This window comes from Pantherophis guttatus, chromosome 1 (genome assembly GCF_059756535.1).
Source record: "Pantherophis guttatus breed Tessera chromosome 1, ASM5975653v1, whole genome shotgun sequence".
NCBI lineage: Eukaryota > Metazoa > Chordata > Lepidosauria > Squamata > Colubridae > Pantherophis > Pantherophis guttatus.
The window spans coordinates 99,766,099-99,785,361 of NC_142063.1; the positions used below are offsets into that span (position 1 = coordinate 99,766,099).

General features: G+C 37.7%; 1 protein-coding gene across 2 annotated transcripts; it reads left to right on the forward strand.

Moving 5' to 3' along the window:
- Positions 1–5,023: 5,023 nt before the first annotated feature.
- On the forward strand, positions 5,024–18,388 carry RIC3 (RIC3 acetylcholine receptor chaperone). Of its 2 annotated transcripts, none has more exons than XM_034417011.3 (6): positions 5,024–5,390; positions 10,583–10,812; positions 11,775–11,853; positions 13,905–13,998; positions 16,335–16,483; positions 17,019–18,388. In XM_034417011.3, the coding sequence occupies exons 1-6, from the start codon at positions 5,249–5,251 to the stop codon at positions 17,513–17,515; spliced, it is 1,191 nt and encodes a 396-aa protein (XP_034272902.1). In that variant the 5' UTR covers positions 5,024–5,248; the 3' UTR covers positions 17,516–18,388. The 2 variants fall into 2 exon arrangements, with proteins under 2 accessions (XP_034272902.1, XP_034272903.1); XM_034417012.3 differs by having other exon boundaries at positions 5,165–5,390; positions 17,205–18,388.
- Positions 18,389–19,263: the final 875 nt, after the last annotated feature.

Genomic DNA, 19,263 nt, shown 5'->3' on the forward strand with positions numbered 1-19,263 from the left:
TTTAGTATGTATTTTATTAAACTAAACTGTAGTCTATTCAGCCCATCTTCTTCTTTCTCCTCAGTGGATATATAGCATCAGATGCCTTGATAGTCAATGTCAGGAATCCATGTAAGAATTACCTTCAAAAAATGTTATAGCTATCATTTCCAAAGAATTCTCTTTTTTTTTTTTCATGGTCACATGTTCTTAAGTGTCTTCTCTTTTTAAATCCCACAATCACGCACAACTGGCCAATGAGAGTTGAAATTCAGTAACACTTAGTAATTCATTACTTTCCCAACTAAAAGGCATTATGTTTTGTGGAAAATTTTGTGTATCATGTAGATCAGGGGTATCAAACTTGCAACGTCATATTGTAGTCACATGACATATTGTGACTTTTTTTCCCCTTCACTAAACCAGGGGTGGGCGTAACCAGCGCGTGACGCATCCAGCCCAAGGGCTGCGAGTTTGACACCCCTGATGTAGATTAAATTTTAACCTAGTTTTTTTTTTTTCTGGTAAAATCATCTTGCCTTACTGTTAAAATCAAACTACTGATGTTTTCTCAAATTGTTGAGAACTTAGATTTAGATGTATACTCATACTTCCCCAAACTGTCCTGTATGTAGAGAGCACCAGTCATTAAAGTTAGCAATATCAGGTCCCTTTAATCAACTATAATAGTGTCTCACTGATAATCAACAGTATCATTAAATACAAGAATATCCCTATTTCATAATTAACATAAATGTTTTGCCTAAAGTGGATAAAAATGTAATTTTTCCTGGCTCCATTGGCAGATGGTATGAAGGCGGCATTCTGTGATTTCTAGTATATTTTAAATGCATCCTACAGAAGAAAAACAGTGATTATCAAAAAGTCAATTGTCATTCTGTGTCTTTGGAAAAATACCCATTAAAGATAAAGCCAGTTTTAATTAGATTAAGTATCCAATTACTGTAATTACATTTTTTTTAAAAAAATCACATCATGAGGATGACCCTTTTCAAAAGGGTTGCAAGAATAATTAGTGTATTCATATTAACCAAAATGTATTGGATAATATTTATACCCAGAAGGCAAAGTACATTACACATATTTCACCTTTGGGGAAAGCTTGTAAATGTTTTGGCAGTAGTATGAATATTTATAGGCAGGAATGTGCTTTAGTAAGATTATGTGAGAAAGCATTTATATGCTTACACTTTTTACCCAAGGGTAAAGTATACATAAAATGTAGCACAGAGATTATGGATATGCAAAGTACAATTTAAGCCTGGGCATTTTATATTGGTTTGTTTAATTAATTGGTGCTGCCTTTTTTAATTTTTGCATCCAAAAATGACCTAAGAAACCAAGCATAGTACCTTTTTTATTCAGTGCCCATGTAAACAAATTTTGCAATAGAGGACACAAGATGCAGCATAGAACTTGGGCATTATTTCAAAGCAACCTGGTCTTTAGGGATGACAAAGAACAGGAATCTGTTCTTGCTAAGAACTGAGGGGATGTCATGGCCATTCCAAGTGGTTACTGTCTGTTAGGCATTACCAGTACTAGTACCATTGCCACTAGGCCAGGATACCAATGTTGTCTCTGGAGGACATAATTTAGAAGTCCCCCTAACTGAAGAAACTATTAATCTTATGCATTATGCTGAAAGAAGCCTTGACAGTCATACATCATCTTCAAGGATATACAGTTCACTTTGAGTATAACTGCTCAAGCCTAAGGTGAGTGAATATACAATCTTGCTGTATATACATACAATGAAGGGAATATATACTTATATTGACCACTAGAGTATTTGACTCCTGTTAGAGATGTGTTTGGAACTTGAAACTACAACTCCCAGCATCTTCCAACATTTATCATACTGTCCAAGCCTAGTGGAATTTGTTTCAATCAACATTCTGAGGGCTACCAAGGGTTTCCCATAATAGAACAGTTATCTTTCTTCAAATGGCAATGCAGCTTGCATCTGACAAAAGGAAAAAGCAGCAGAGATATTTTTAGGAGGAATAGGAAGATGACTTCTTAAAGTCAAATTACATGCAGAAATAGTACTGCTGACTCAATCACAGACACTTGGAATTTACATGAAGATATAGCTTTTTCAAATTTTCACCATATTCAGTGTATAAACAGCAGAGACAACAATACAATAAATAGAGATAAATACTAAAGATTTAGGGAAAGATGTAGCTAATAAAAGGTAATATTGGACTTAAAACAGCACAGCAGATTCATTTCTAGGGCAAGGATTACCAGGGAAATATATGTATGCAAAATTTGTAGGGATTTGCCATAGAAATGCAGATCAATGGAACATGACATTTACAAACTTGTTACATGATGTTGCATAACTTTTTAGAACCGGAGCCAATTGTTTTGAATCTGTTCAATAACATACAAAGGTTGCATCTGCTTAACAAGAATATCCTGATTTATAGGTAACTTATCCCTTTTCACTTGAGTACACCTGATGATTGTGTAGACACAACCATGTAGTTTTCTCAGTAACTACACTTAGTGGACTCTCTTTCTATTTTGATCCTCAGAATCAGAGCTAAAAGTCTTTTGCCAAACCATGCTCAAAATTTATTATTTGTGCCCAACAAATGTACCTACACAAATCAAAACATGAAAAGTAATTAAGCAACTATTCCAAGTTAAAAAAAAAAAGAACTCTAAAGAGCAGATCCAATTTTACTATAGAAGAAACACAGCACTGATGTCTGATCTGATCATCAAGAAGATGATCTTGAAATCAAGAAGGAAGGATAGGAAGAGCCACATTGCCCCCACCTTCTCATTTCAGTCTTTTATACTCATGTTCATGTTCTGTCACTTCCCACATGCTGTCGTATTTCTGTACAGGATGGCACTAAAGAAAAGCAAAACTTTCCTTTTTAATCAATCTTTCAATCCAGCTGTTATTGACATTATGATGGAAAGTTCTATCAACACTAAGGTAACTAACTTCCTGACATACTAAGAGGTGAGAAAAGGAGAACAGTAAATAGGAATAAAACAAGAAAAGTTACATCAGAACTCATTAGATTCTTCTTTTATTCTTAAAAAAACAGCAACAACTTAAATGCAAAGTCGTATTAGGTAAAAGCCTTACAATCATGAAATTTTCAGAAGAACCTATTTCTTTCATCTTTATTTCTTCTCATAAAAAATGTATTAAGAGGATCAAATAGATACAATCTTTTTCACTCAGAAGCACTTACAGCTTTCCCTTGTAGAATTACCCCAAGTCTAGTTTGGTCTCAAGACTATAATCTTATATGGACTTATCTTTCACCCTTGCTTTTAAATAAGGATAAAACAGGATCCTGCAAGGTAAACGCCCACAATTACTACAAGTGTAATTCAGCAAATGAGAACTAGAGAAATCATTCTGATGCTAGAAAGGACATTGGATTGTGCATCCCATTTTACTGAATTATATTCAGACACCAGATACAGCCAGAAAAGAGAAGTGAGAAGATGAAGAGAGAGGCCATAAAACATTAAGACACTGGGAGGGACAGAGGCTTTCAGTTAATCAGTGGAACAACTTGCCTCCAGAAGTTGTAAATGCTCCAACACTGGAAGTTTTTAAGAAGAGATTGGATAACCATTTGTCTGAAATGGTATAGGGCCATGATGGCGAACCTATGGCGCGTGTGCCACGGATGGCACGCAGCGCCCTCTCTGATGGCACATGAGCCGTTGCCCCAGTTCAGCTCTGCTGCTCATGCGTGTGCCTCCTGCTGGCCAGCTGGTCTTTGGGTCTTTGCCACGCATGTGTGGGGCACGTGTGGGGGGCACATGCGGGGGTGTGTGCATGCATGGGGGGGCGGGACACATGCGGGGACACGGACACATGCGGGGGGCACACGCACATTGCATTTTGGGGGTTCACATGCATGCTTTGGGCACTCAGTCCAGAAAAGGTGATATAGGGTTTCCTGCTTAAACAAGGGGTTGGATTAGAAGACCTCCATGGTCTCTTCCAACTCTGTTATTTTATTCTATTCTAGATGGTACAGCATCATAAGATTTCCATATCTTTCTCCTGCAGTGCCCAGGAACAGATTGTGTTTACACAATGTTTATAAACAGATAAGTTGCATGCAGAAGCACTGGCTTGTCTATATGTGGCTTCATACAAGTTGTGTAAAGCCAGGTTATTTGGCTAGTTTGTGGGTCAACTAAACAAAAGCAGAAGATTGGTTCATTCAATAACCAGGTTTTTGATTTGGGTATCACTGGATGATACCAGCCAATATCTATACCACCTATTTTCCTTCCCTTTTGAACTCTTTTCTGGCTATTTGGTTTTTGAATAGCAGCATGGAAACTGATAGAACCACCATAGATAAAGAGTTCACATGACACTCTAAGTCACAAGCCAGCCAATCAACCGCAGGTCTCGTTTAAGTGCAAACCCAACCTATGCAAGCAGTATGTATCTCCCACAAGAATGAGAATGAGTCACAAAAAGTAAACAAAGGATACAGAAGTGAACTATCCCAGGTAGCTAATACACCCGTGCAAACACACACACACACACACACACACACACACACACACAAAGCCGCAAGAGGAAAGAGGCTGCTCGCTTTTAACAAATTGCTTGATCCGTTGACTTCTCAAGCTGGGCTCTGCTTTCACCCCGATCAGATATAGCACAGGACGAAAAACAAGAAACCAAGTTGGCACCAATAAACCCCCATCACTAAAAGCAGGATGCATTCGGGCTTAGACATCAGAGCAACTTAGTATCTGGATGGGTTCAGCTCCAGTCAGGGGAAGTGGTAGGTGCTGCCACCAATTGGCCACAACAGGCGGGGCACCCATCAATCGGACAGAGCAACCTTTCGAGAGCCACAACCACTTTGACTGTGGAGTCTAGAGACCCGGAGTCATCTTCTTCAAGTGCTGCCGCTACAACGGCGGCCCAATCACAGCCGAGCAATTGCTTAATATCCCCGCCTCTTCGAGTCAGTCGCAGTTTTTCTATTGGCAGGCCCCGAGTGGACTACTGAAAGCCTCGCCCGTGTCTTCCGAAGATGCCCGTGCGCATGGCCAGGGCTCGTACGCAAGCGCAGTAAAGGGCACGCTTTGCCGCTCTTCTCTCACGACCCTGAAACTTTATGGTAACGCCGTGCTTAGTAGGGAGAAGGGAGCGGATGTGACGCTAAGGGGAAAAAAAATAATAGGCCGGGTCGATCCTGTTTCCGGTTGTGGCGGGTGCGAGGTTGTTGCCATGGCGTATTCTACGTTCCGGAAAGTGGCTTTGGCTTCTTGCTTAGTGTTATGCGTATCGCTGCTCCTGCCGAAGTTTCTCCGTTCGCGGGGTTGGAGGCAGCCGGAGGCCACGGCCGCCCCGTCCACTGCCACGCTGGAGGGTAAGAGGCAGCTTCCATCCAGGGGCCCCCGAGCGGCTCCTCTCGGTCTTTTCCTAAGGAGTTGCGGAAGCTGCACAGAAGACGGTCGCTCTCCCTTCCGCCTGATGCTGCGGAGGTTAGGCGTTCAGGAAGGACAAAGACCACAGAGGATCCCACTCTATATTTAATAATAATAATAATAGTAATAATAATAATAGTAATAGGGATAATAATATTCGTAATAGGAATAATAATAGGGATCTGCTCGCATAATCCACGGATACATCACACAGTCCTAAATGCTTGGGAAATGTTCAACTAGTGATTTGTGATACGAAACCCAGCATGGTTATCTCGTTTGCTGTGTATACTGTCATTTTTGTGTAAATAATAATAATAATAGTAATAGTAATAATAGTAATAAGTACCATCTTAAGGTATTTGTTTGATATCTAGGACGCTGGCAGCAACCCGTATCAACCATTAGCAGCAGTCAATGGTATTTGTGATGCATTTTTGAATGTTCAGTTGACTGAGTTTCATGTTTAATGAATAGAGTATTATTATTATTATTATTATTATTATTATTATTATTATTATTATTATTAATAGTGATAGTAATAGTAATAATAATATAATACAGATTTGCCTATCCTAGGTCCTTGCTAAGGACTCAATAGGTAGACAAAAACGCCAAACCCAATCTGAACATCTGGCTGACTGCGATGAATAATAATAAAAATTATTGATAATAATTAATAATAATGAAAATGTTTTAATATTGAACTGTATCTTTGATAAATTCGGAGAAAGGGTGAGGTAAGAAAGAATAGCAGATATGGTTGTAATCGTCCCTCTCTATAAGCCCTTTTGCAAAGCCATGCAGTTACAGAATTTTATCTCAGTGTTTGTGATGCTAAAATGGCATTAAAATAGCAATAAATTCAATATATATTTCTAAGAAAAATTGCATTTTGTTTTATTTTGTTTCTTTGAATTATTTCATTCATTCATAAGCACTTGTTTTATCTTTCATTGTATTCGTTTCCTAGCTTTTTGTAATGATCAGTTATTTTCATACATTTTATGTTCTCATGTCCATTATTATTTGCTGATTATACATATTTTGGATGTTTTATATTAAATATAAATAAATATAAATATTGTTCAAATGACCCACAATGTGTTTTCCTATTTATTGTTTTCCCCAATCCTCTATTGAACTATCAGTCTTTCTACCCAACATGCATCACTGCCATTATTCTAAAGTGTGTTTACTGTTGCTGCCCAAATCATTTAAAATGTACACATGCAGAAAAAATCATTATTTGTATTTTAATACAGCTTATCTGCATCCTTTGAATGTTAGATGTCACCACCATAATCATTACTTCCTCATGTCATCTTTTAGTCTCAAACTTTTAGTACCAAAATTGAAGCAGTAAATATTTTTCATTGCAACAGAAATTCAATAATGCTTCTGCTTCAATTGCATTTGCATAAGACATTATTTAAACAAGTTCACCCTTACATTTTATTTTTTTTAATTTAATTTGGAAGTCTTAACAATTAATATATTATAAGATATGTTCCTTGTTCTATGTTTGAATGAAACCAATTTTGATGTGAGAGTACTTGTAAAGCTTTTCCAAAACTAAAGAACTTCAAGGTCTGAATATTTGAAGGTTACCACCTTTAAAGCGTTCCATGGCATAGGACCCGGGTACCTTCGAGACCGTCTTCTGCCACCAATGGCCTCCCATCGACCAGTCCGTTCCCACAGAGAGGGTCTCCTCAGGGTGCCATCAGCCAAGTTATGTCGGCTGGCGACACCCAGGGGGAGGGCCTTCTCTGTGGGAGCCCCAGCCCTGTGGAATGAACTGCCCCCGGAAATACGTAAGATCTCTGACCTCCGGGTGTTCCGCTGCGCATTGAAGACCCTGTTGTTCCGCCAGGCAGGGCTGTCAATATAATAATTTTAAATTGGGGTATTTTAATTTTCAGGGTTTTAAATCGGCCAAATCTATTTAATTATTTTAATTTTTAATTATTGTTGTGTCTTGTGTTTTTAAATTGGCTGTACACCGCCCTGAGTCCTTCGGGAGAAGGGCGGTATAGAAATAAAATTATTATTATTAGACAGATGGTGATAAAATGTATAGACATTCTCCTTGAATTGATTTTAGTTATTACAGTATCAATTATTTTAACTACTGATCATAAAATATGGCTACAAAATATAAAGATTAAAAAAAAGCTACAATCAGAACATTTGAAAAAAATTCAATTCAATCAACAATTTGCTGAAGATATAGTTTTGCTTTGAATATGTCAGTGTTCAGTAGAATTATGGTTTTGTAAATGAGGAAACCTATTTGTTTGGCTGGAATTTCCCATCAAATGCACTGCATTAATGATAATGTGCAACAAGATCATTGGAGATTAATTACTAACTTTCTCCAAAATTCTTAACAGTGCTTACCAATCTTTCATTGGTTTTATGCAGTATTTACAAGATTATTATTTTTTAAGGACATTATTTTACACATTTGGAAATATCTTTAAATGGCATACCAACAGCAGTAACTGTGAGAGATATAGTGAACAACCACTTAAATATGAGCCAGCAATGTGCTGCAGCTATCAAAAAAAACAATCCATTCGTAGGCTGCATCAACAGAGGGATAGAATCAAGATCATGTGAAATGTTAATACCACTCTATAATGCCTTACTAAGACCACACTTGGAATACTGCATCCAGTTTTGGTCAATACAAGATGTTCAAACTCTAGAAAGGGTGCAGAGAAGAGCCAACAAAGATAATTAGGAGTCTAGAGGCTAAAACATGATGAATGGTTGCAGGAACTGGGTATGTCTAAGTCTAAAAAACAGAAGGACTAGTAGTGACGTGAATATTCCCATATTTATAGGGCTGTCACAGAGAAGAGGAGGGGTGTCAACCTATTCTCCAAAGCCCCAGAGGGCAGAACAAGAAGAAACATGGAAACTTACCAAGCAGTGATACAACCTAGAACTAAGAAATTTCCTGACAAAACAATCAGTGGAACTGCTGTAGATGCTCCCATTACTAGTTCTTAAGAGCTTTGACAGCCATGACAGGAATGGTGGAGTCTCCTGCTTGAGCAGGGAGTTGGGATAGAAGACCTCTAAGGTCCCTTCCAACTTTGATATTTTGTTAATATGGAAAACTGACAAACCTGTCTTGTCTCAGTAGCTTTTATTTCTCCAATGGAAAAAATACTGGAAAACATTATGATTGATTGGGAGGATGGGGAATTTATGGACAAAAAGCACATCAACTATGTGATGACCTGACTGCAGTTTTATCATTTAATGCCTGATTTGTTCTAAATAGCTAGAAATTTGAAGGGTAAATGCCAAATTAAACTAAGGACTCCTGTGCATCTATAGTAGTCAATATCAAACATTTCAGAGCACATTCTGGAATGCATACTGATTTCAACATAAACTGGAAAGAATTTAGTGTAATGGTTTCGACTCCAGGCTAGAAATGAGACCATGAGTTCTATTTTTCCCTCCGCCACAAATTCAGCTGGCCATACTCTCTCAGCCCTAGGAAGAAAGGAATAGCAAACTGCTTCTGAAATCTTGCAAACAAAAACAAAACAAAAGCAACAAAAATTGATACAAAAACAAACAAAAATGCTGAAATTGTCCAACCTTGGAAGCCTTGAAAACATTAATGTCATTGACAAGCTATTCTCAAGTTTCTCCAGTATCACGTAATGGTTGATAAAAAGTTTCATAATCTGGGAAACCTGAACATTTCCTAAAATGTAATTTCGATGCATGCTTTGACAAGTTCTGGGTAATTATATTTTAAAATGTATGTTTGTGTGTCAGGGATGGGTTCTACTTACCTTTACTACCAGTTCGTAATGGGGCCGCGCATGGGCTTGCTTTGCTTGTGCGCGTGCTCTTCTGTGCATGCACAGAAGCGTCCTGATGATGTTGGGGTCGGTGGGCGGAGCCTCCTGCTGGTTTTACTACCAGTTCTATAGAACTGGTCCGAACCAGGGGCAACCCACCACTGGTGTGTGTATATATATATCTCTGGCCTCCCCAGAGATATTTACAACCAGTTCCAGAGTTCTAATCATCACATTTGAGTGCTTGGAAACCAACATGCATTTATGGTGGTTTGCAGCATGCCACGGTCACATGACTGACTTAACTTTTTTTTTTTTTTTTTGCTGGTTTCTGATGTTTACTTCTGGTTTCTGACAAAAAAAACAACTATTGAAGAAAACAGGTTTGTTTAATGACCACTACGTTCACTTTATGGACACCACAAAAAAGGTTATAAATCATGGTCATAGTATCATGGTCATAGTATGACTTGCTTAACAACCACCATGATTTACGACCATAAATTCTGAGCTCCATTACAGTCATAAGTCAAAGGCTATCTGTAAATTGCAAAACTAACTGATTTGATTGGTTTGGTAATTGTTGATTTGAGAGCTTTCATCTTCATGAATAAGGGGAAGAAGCAAAAATACTTCTGCTCCTGTGGGTGCTCATGTAGCTTTTCTTTGGTTATAAATGTTAGCTCAATACAATTTTTTCTACCAACTTTAACTGTTTTGCTAGCTAAGCAGAGCAGCAGTATTTCATATAAATTACGAACATTTTGTTTTAAACAAGCTATCATCTTTACTGCAATTTTAAACATTCCCAGATATATTAAACTATCCACTGTCAGTTCAAAATATATGCTACCAATACATGGAGACATTATCATTTGGAAAGACTATTTTGAGAACTTTATTCAATGGCTCCATTTAGCTTACAGAATGTAACCAGACATATTAACATTTGCATTTCATCTATTGATTAGGTTCTAAATAAAAACAGTGTCCTATTATAGATGGATCAACAGGACTATTTGCTTTAATTAATGGCACCTAACAAAAGCATTGAGACTTAAATACCGCTTCATGGTGCTTACAGCCCTAAGCGTTTTACAGAGTCAGCATACTGCCCTCAACAATCTAGGTCCTCATTTTACTGACCTCGGAAGGCTGGAAGGCTGATGGAAGTCAACCTTGAGCCTGGTGAGGATCAAACTTCTGACAGTGAGGAGAGTCAGCCTGCAATACTGCATTCTAACCACTGCTTAGCTAATAAACTAAGTTTATTTTCTTTATGATTTGATTTTTTTTTTCAGGGAAAAGCAGTAGCTACTTTCCTCCAACAGCACATCCCCAGATGTCTCCAGAAGTCAGGCCGCCTGCTTCCCAGTTTCCAAGATCTCACCTTGCTGAAGCTATTGCCAAAGCCAAGGGTGGAGGTGGTGGAGGAGGTGGAGGCAGTGGTACTGGGAGAGGTCTTGTGGGACAGGTCATCCCAATATATGGATTTGGGATCCTGTTATACATCCTATACATTCTGTTTAAGGTAAGATTTATCCTCACCCTTAAAATTATTCTTGTGCCAAGAAAATATGTTTCAAATTGTGGGTCCTGAGGTCACTTTATAGGAATCTTTATGGTAAAGATAATATTTATTTCTACCCAGTAGCAAATTATAGAAGAATTGTAGACAAAATGGCTGAGCAACCGAAAGATACATTCCATCAATTGCTTTTGCTTCAGTCATCGTGGGACCTAATTGGTGCTATTTAAGAGCAGTTAAAGAGCTAGCACAGGGCCACGTGACAGATTCTGATGCTCAGAGCTCAAGCTTTGAACTGCCAAATATTCTCTCCCATGTAAAGGAAAATAAATAAATAAGGATTTAAAGTTGAAACTGATGCCGTTTCTAATGAAACTGAACATTTCGTTAGAAATGTTGCAAAGATTAGGGACAAATACCACATAAAAATCCAGGGTCCCCCCCCCCTTCTCTCTATATTCTTTGCATAAAGCATTTTTATAAATAGAATTTCGGTGGCTTCTATCAAGTTTTGCCAATGTTTGTCCATTTTTTTTATAGAGTTTGAAACTCTTTATTTTAAGGATGGCATGAATGTTGCCTAATCAAAAAAGGACAATCCTACAATGGAAGTATCGCTTGGTTCCTTTGGCAACCAAGTTTTTGGGAGTGTGATTTTAAACTAGGAGCAAACCATGATTTTCTATTAATCTATTTGTTAATTTGTAAGTTTAAACCAGAGATTCTTCAGTTTGGTCATTTTAAAGCTGGAAGATTTTTTTCTTATTACTTTTCTTGGTGTATGAAAGGGAATGGAAATGGAGTTACTAAACCCAAGACTTAAAGTATCAGTAATTAATTGATATAATTAATAATAAATTATGGTTTCCAATTATGGTTGAACTGGCCTTTTTCACATCCTTGAGGTTTTTTAAAGATATTATTCTCACTATTTCTACATTAGTAACTTTTCTTCTAATTAATAGCTTTCTTCTAAGGGGATGGTTTCAACAGCCGAGCATAAATGTCCTCCTTCAACACCTGGAAATAAAAACCGGAAGATCAGTAAGTACTATTTCAAGTTTGAGATAGAATTTGTTTATCTATGTAGCTTAAAGGACCACCTAGCTAGCTCCATAAGACCCTCAGAGGCTTACTACGCTAAAAGTCAATGCAACAGGAAGGAAGTAAAACAAAACCCATGTGCATCCAAAAAAATACACCCTCAAACAAAATTCTACAGGGGCTTAACACCTTGGCTTGGGGGAAATAACCAGGTTTTCAGAGACTTCTTCAACATTATCAGGGTTGGAGCTATAGAATGCCTAGGCGGGGATGCTGTACTAGAGGGTAGGTGTTGTGGCAGAGAAGGCACACTGACAGGGTCCCACTAGATGACACTGATTAATCAAAGGGATCCAGAGTATATCCACTCCAATTTTATTTATTTATTAATGAAATTTATACAGTCACCCATCTAACAAGAAATGATTGGCTGGTGTACAATAAATAAAGAACAGGACAGATATAAAACAAAGTATTAAAAATATAGATAACATTTTAAAAAGTAGATTAAAATTAAAATATTTACAGGCAGAGAGAGAGAGATTGGCTATATCCATCTCACTAGTGGAGTCATATAAACATGTCTGTGGTTTTCAGGATCCCCATGCCTGGAACTTCCAGAATATTGGAAAGATGGAACCTAACCTAATTGGAGGAGGGAAAGTTTCATAGGGTGTGTGTGACAGCAGAGAAGGCCTGCTACCCGGGACCCTATATATATATATATATATACTGCAAGTGGTACTGGTTGTCCGTTGGCCTTCGGATCCAATTTAAGGGGCTGATTATAAAGCCCTTCTTGGCATGGGACTGGGTCATCTGAGGGGCCACTCCTCCCCAATTACAATAGTTCAAGTCATTAGATCTGGAAGAAGCCATCTTGTGCATATCATCTGCCAGGGACTTATATATGCACAAGATGCCTTCTTCCAGATCTAATGGGGTGGGCTATTGTAATTGGGGAGAAGTGGTCCCTCAGATGACCCAGTCCCATGCCAAGAAGGGCTTTATAATCAGCCCCTTAAATTGGATCCGAAGGCCAACGGACAACCAGTACCACTTGCAGAGCAGTGGTGTCACATGGGCTGACCAAGGCATGCCCATTACTTCCCACACCATTATATATGAACCAGCTACATCTTCTGAGTGGTCTTCAAAATAACCCCATACAGATTATTTCAATAATCCACTCAGGAGGTGACTAAAACATGAATAAGTGTCAGAAGGACCTCCCAATCAATCAAACAAACAAACAAACAGCTATTACTGGCACACATCATGAATCTATGCAGAGGCCTTGTTGTCCACAACTTCCACCTACAAGCTGTGAATCTAAGACAATCCCTGAATTCCACAACAGTCTCAAATGGGAAGCAAACCACGTTACTTTTTTTATCACCATTGTTATTGCAAATGGTCACTATCCAAGGCACTCGCTAAATAAAGGCTACATATATATGTCCTGAATATGTCTGAACTTTCTACATACCAGTAGAAACGTTACTTCCTGAAGCATGGTACAAACCAGTTTTTCTGTACTTCTATTCTTGAAATGTGCTACAAATAATATATCCCCATCATTTTAACTGATTGCACTGTATTTATTTTTCACAATCCTAGACAAGTGTGTTTTAAAATAAATTTTTACCCCAGCTAGTGAGATTTGTTCTTGAGACAGGCTGTAACCTTGTTTCTCCTCCTTCTCATCTGAAATAATCATTAATGTTCTTCTTTTGCTGAATATTATCTGTGTCACTAGATTATGTTTCTAACCATGATGCAGGTTTGCCTTTCTTTGGGCAATAAAAATCAGGCAGTGAAGAGAAATTGAATGCATCAGATATGCTGCTTCTAGCTTTAGGGATAATCCCCTCCCCCTTTTTTTCTATTTGGACAGAATAAAAGATAGGTCCGCTTACTAGCATTCACGGTTTAGAACAAATTCCATTTTTTTCCTTGATGTACATTTAAGACAATCCATGCTTGTTTAATGGACTGAACTGTTTCAGCTGCAGCTACTGACACCTCCTGGAACTGTGTTTATATTACAGCTGACTATGAACTTGCTCAGCTTCAAGATAAATTGAGAGAGACTGAACAAGCCATGGAAAAAATAATCAACAGAGTGGGACCCAACTGTGAAAGGTATTGTTCTTTGTTGAAGGCTCAGTTTTAATACTTACATCCAGAATAACCCTTTCAGAGGATGAAGGATCAGCTGCCTTTGACTTAATCTGAACTGATGTGGAAGATACAGTGGGGATTTTTGAAGGAAAGCAGATAGATAATTGTTGGAAATTTGGTATTAAGACAGATGAATGCTTGATGTGCTGTAATGCAATTAGTTTTCAATTTTAATAAACTTAGAGTAGGATTCCGTGGCAGGAGAAGCTAATGAAAAAGAAGCAAGATTATAGTAGAGGGAATTCTTTAAAAGTAAAAATGCAAGTGCAAACAATCCCAAAGTTTTTTTTTAAAGAGAGGCAATTTAAAAAAAAAGACTGGACAAATAGTTGGTGAAGCTTACAGACATATACAGTATAAGAGATGGAAAGAGGGAGAATCCATCAAGGAAGACTAGAACAAGACAGGTGGATCAGATTTATAGAAATGCTAATAGGGAAAGCAGAAAAATAAATAAAATAAAATAGGGAAAGCAAAACTCAAAATGCCCTTGAGGCAAAGGAAGGATGCCAAGGACAAAATGAGCTGCTTCAAATACATTACAAGGTGAAAAGGGTAAGAAGACGACAACATACCAACTTTTCATACCAGTGACTATGCGAAATGGTCAGTGATAACAAAAAAGAGATATAATTATTCAATTCTTTGGCTTGGTCAGAGAGGAGTTGAAGGAATTGACTGATATTTTGAGCAGTCAAAATTACTCATTTCTAAATCTTTTCCATTGGCCTGGTCAAATGCCACACCCCAAGTTACAGTGTCTTGAAACGTATTTATTTATGCCATTCCCTTTCTAAATGAAATAGTGAAACTAATATTCAAAATGAAGCAAACCTTATAGCTTATTATTCCATTTCTTTCAGAAACGAGTCCCACATAGCCATTTTTAAGAACAGCCCCATCATTTGGGATGGGGGATAATCAGATGGAAGGACAGTAGTCACCCCAGCATGGCTCTTTGCCTCCAATGGTCACTCCTGACTATCACAATTTGAGTTTGAGTATCACAATTTGAAGCAGCATTTTCCTATGTACCTTATCCCATTATGTGACATGGTGATGCTTTTTTTTTTCCTTGAAAGAAAATTGGATCAGCATTCTGAATGCTGTCTTCTTTCTGTGATATTTAATTAGCATGGGAGAAAATGGTGATAAAAAAAAAACGTAGGTCACTCAAGAGATGAACATACTTAAAAGGTCCCTCTTTCCATTTATTTCCCAATGGCTAATGCCCTTAGGTCTATTATATAATTATTTAGCACCATTATTTTCTTTAGCAATAATGTGAGTCACTAAATACTGTAAAGGAAAAATAGAGACTCAGTAAAATATTTGGGAGATTATTTTAAATCAGTACTTCTTAGAATCCTGTTCTTTTTCAGTTTTATTGTTTCTCTCAATTTTCACTTCTTTCACTGGAATTGTGCTGATAGAAAGGTAGCAGAGATCTTTCCTCGTACTAGTAATACAGGTGAGAATCAAAGTGTGACCTTCCAAATATTCCTTTACTGCAGGTCACTTCTTCCTATTGGGCATGTTTGCTGGGTGCTCAGATTTCATCCTAATTCTGATTTAGGATATTTAGGAATATAAGAAGTCAGAGTAGTCTGATTTCAGAGGATGTTCAAATATTTAAATGATCATCAATATAGTTACTTTACATGTTGGTCATTGTAATAATTATATGTGGGCTGAATATAGAACAATTGAAACGCGATCTGTATCACATCAAAGTGTGAGTAACATTTATTTTTCTCCTTAAAATTAGACCACATTGTGACTAAAATATATTTCTAGAGATCAATTTAAACTAACCAACCAACCAAGATTTCCTGTTTCAAAATAAGCGATGGTGAAGGTTGGGCTATTCTCTCTCCACCTCAGTTTCACATACTACAAGACAAAAACAGAAGCTTCTGCCTCTGGTCTAAAATTAATCAGTTTTTTCTGGCATCTGAATATGGGAAACTGTGACTTACCTTCTACTTTTATTCAAGCAGTCGCATGACATGGTAGATGTTACAGCAAGATATCAGTATTTACAATGCCCTTCCTATGAGAGCATTTAAAACAAACTATGTCACCATTTAACCTTTTTTTTTTTTTCTGTAAATCATTCCTTCTCCCAAGAAGGAATTTGTAGTGAACGCTCATTTTTTCCCCCTTTGGTATTGGAATTGCTTATGGAATTTGGGTTTTTATATCCCCGGGAAGCCTCGCTAGGACCATTCCATTAAAACTGTGTGTAAATATTGTCAGACACTACTACTGGGTGTGTTTTAATTCCTATTCCACAGCAGGTCTCCAAATGTCACAACTGATCAGGAGAAAAGGCTTCTTCAACAACTCCGGGAAATTACTAAAGTCATGAAAGAAGGCAAACTCATTGACAGCATCTCCCCGGAGAAAGAAGCAGAAGAGGCTCCTTATATGCAAGACTGGGAAGGTTAGAGTGAAGCCTGCTCAGCTTTATATCTTATCTTTTACTCCCCTTATAGTGAAAAGGGCACTTTGCAGGTGCGAAGTGAAGTATCTGTGGTACCACATTGTATGTCTCCAAAGGTTTTGTATGCCTTTGAGTCAGTTTTGGACACATAGCAACTACCTAAGCTAGTCTCTGCAGTTTTCCTTGGCAAGGTTTTTCAGAAGTGGTTTGCCATTGTCTGCTTCTTAGGGCTGAAAGAGAGTGACTGGCATAAGGTCACCCATATGTTCAAGGTGGGACTGGAATTCAGGGTCTCCTAGTTTCGAGCCTGGTGCCTTAACCATTACACCAAGCTGCCCCTCCCACAGATTAATTGTGTTAATCTAGAATTCCAGCAACACTGGCTTGAAAAAAGTGTGACTGCAATTAATGTCAGGTAAATGCATTTACCACATGGCTTCCCCAAATTCCCAAAGTCTGGAAACTTTTATCAGAAATTCTAATAATATTGGGAATAAGGTGTATAATCTAAGACCAGTTTATTTTATGTCTTAAGGTTATCCAGAAGAGACCTTTCCTGTTTATGATAATTCTGATTGCTTCAGGCACAGACAGGACACGATTCTGGTAGATTGCCCAGATCCAAGCCAGCCTTCTGCTGAAGAGATAGCTGAGCAAATGGAGTTTCTGGAGAATGAGGACTGTTTATATAGTGAAACTCTTTTATCTGCTCTTGCCATAGTGAACAATGGCTCTGCATCAGGATCTGAGAAGAACCAGCAGACCACATACAATGTTCAGAGCGGGACTGGCCATAACTTCGAGGAATGCTACTGTTGCCACTATGAAGAGGATGATCCTGCTGTTCTAGCAGAAAATGCAGGATTCTTCTCCGATAGCTGCAGTGAAACAGAAGAAGTAGTTAAAGGGGAGCTGCTGTTGGACTGCGATTATGGAAATATGGTATCCACAGAGCAAAATGATGAGGATCCTGATGAAATTGGTATCCTGAGAAAGCGAAACACAAAAGGCACTGAGTTGCTAGGACACTGAGGATTGTGTACAAACGTGTCACCTGCACAGACTGATCTTTGTTTTTAGGACCAAGCTTAACTTCTCTGTTGTGTGCCCAGTTGAAATCTTGCAACAGTATTAATTGTCTCCCTCGCTATGGCTTCCAAAGATTTTGAAAACAAGATAATTTTACATAGTTTTTCTATGCACTTTTCTTCAGCTTTTGTCTTCAAGACTGCAGCTTAGATTCACTGCATTACTTAGCTCTGCAAAAAGCGCAAAAAGCAATCCAAGGAAAGGGGATGTTCTCATTTTTTCTCAGTGTATTTATTTAATAAGAGCAAACATGTCCTACATAAACTGATGTGGTTCATTTTTAGTAACATATAAGGGCAGCAAACGATCAATACATTTGATCATTATATAAGTAGTACAGTTTAGATAGATTTCTTTGCTCATTTTGCTAAGAGAGAAAACCTTTCATATCTTAAAATGAAGAAATTGCAGCATGCAAAAGATATTTCATAGGCCATTTGGTTGATGTAGTGGTTTGATTCAAATTTCCAAGCTGAATCTCTGAAGGGATGTGAAATATCAAATTTAATTGGATGTTAAAACTGTCCAGTGATCTGGATTTGAATAAGAAGAGATTTGTTGGATCACACACAAGAGTATAACACCATCCTGTGACTCATTAAAATGGTCTCCTTTTTATAGGCCCATGCAACTGCAATCATGCAATCTTGGGAATAAATGTGATTGCTTCCTAAACAAGCTTGCAAACAGACACTGAGTTTGCATTCAGGCTCCTATGGATTCAAAAACACTTGTGGGTGAAATTTGAAGCATTGCACATTGATATTTGATGCTTGTGAATCAATCTGGAAAGAATAAATCCTAATTTGGAAATTTGACAAGTTTTTGTGCATTTTATTTCCTAATAGAAGTAAAAGTCTAAATTGATTGGTTTTCCCAATTGGTTTGGAAGTCTAAGTAGAAAAGGTGCATTTTTTTAAAGGTTCAAAAATTTGAATTGGTTTAAGGTCGATTTGTACATTCCTAGTACTTCCGTGTCACCCCATCCAAAAAAATATAAATTGATCATCTTGCCTGATAGCCAGAATTCTCCATAATTGATTGGTTGCTTCAGTCATCCCCAATGGGGACCTTCAAGATATATTGGGTTGCAATTTCTATTGCTTCCTGGCAGTTTGATGAATTGCCATTGGATGTGAAGTGACAGGAATTTTTCCCCATGCAGTGACACAGATTGGGGAGATCTAAGTATCTTTTTCTCTATCTAATTAAAAAAGACCAGGTGGTGTCATTTTGGCAAAGATTGCTAACATATTTTTTAAAGGAAACAAGCAATCTTGCTCATTGTTTGCTATCTTGCTTTTACACTGATGGTTTCTATCACATCTTGTCAAATTACACTTCAGCCTGAGTGTGTTTGGCTATAATCTAGATGAAAGGAAGTCAGAACAAGTTTTGCAAAAAAAAACTGATACAGAACTTGTCTTAGCAGCATTGTGAAACAAGGAGCTTACAGTTGATTTTCAGGATAAAACTAAATGATGGATAAACCAAGCATCATTGTATGACATTTCTGCATATTTGCAGAGCATTAGTAGCTTGATCTACATGGAAATATTTTTTTTCGTTTGATTTCCACACTAGTGACTTACACTATGTGCCCAGCATCACTCAGTTACTATCAAAGCGATATAAAGCCTGCCCACATTACTGCCATTTTGACATAAGAATAATCGGATGATCCTAGAAGA

Bases quoted from the DNA above. Each gene is read 5' to 3' on its own strand.
- RIC3 (XM_034417011.3), top strand. From the start codon at position 5,249: ATGGCGTATTCTACGTTCCGGAAAGTGGCTTTGGCTTCTTGCTTAGTG. The intron at 5,391-10,582 runs GTAAGAGGCAGC...TTTTTTTTTCAG, and splicing joins GTCCACTGCCACGCTGGAGG to GGAAAAGCAGTAGCTACTTT. The intron at 16,484-17,018 runs GTTAGAGTGAAG...TTATGTCTTAAG, and splicing joins TTATATGCAAGACTGGGAAG to GTTATCCAGAAGAGACCTTT.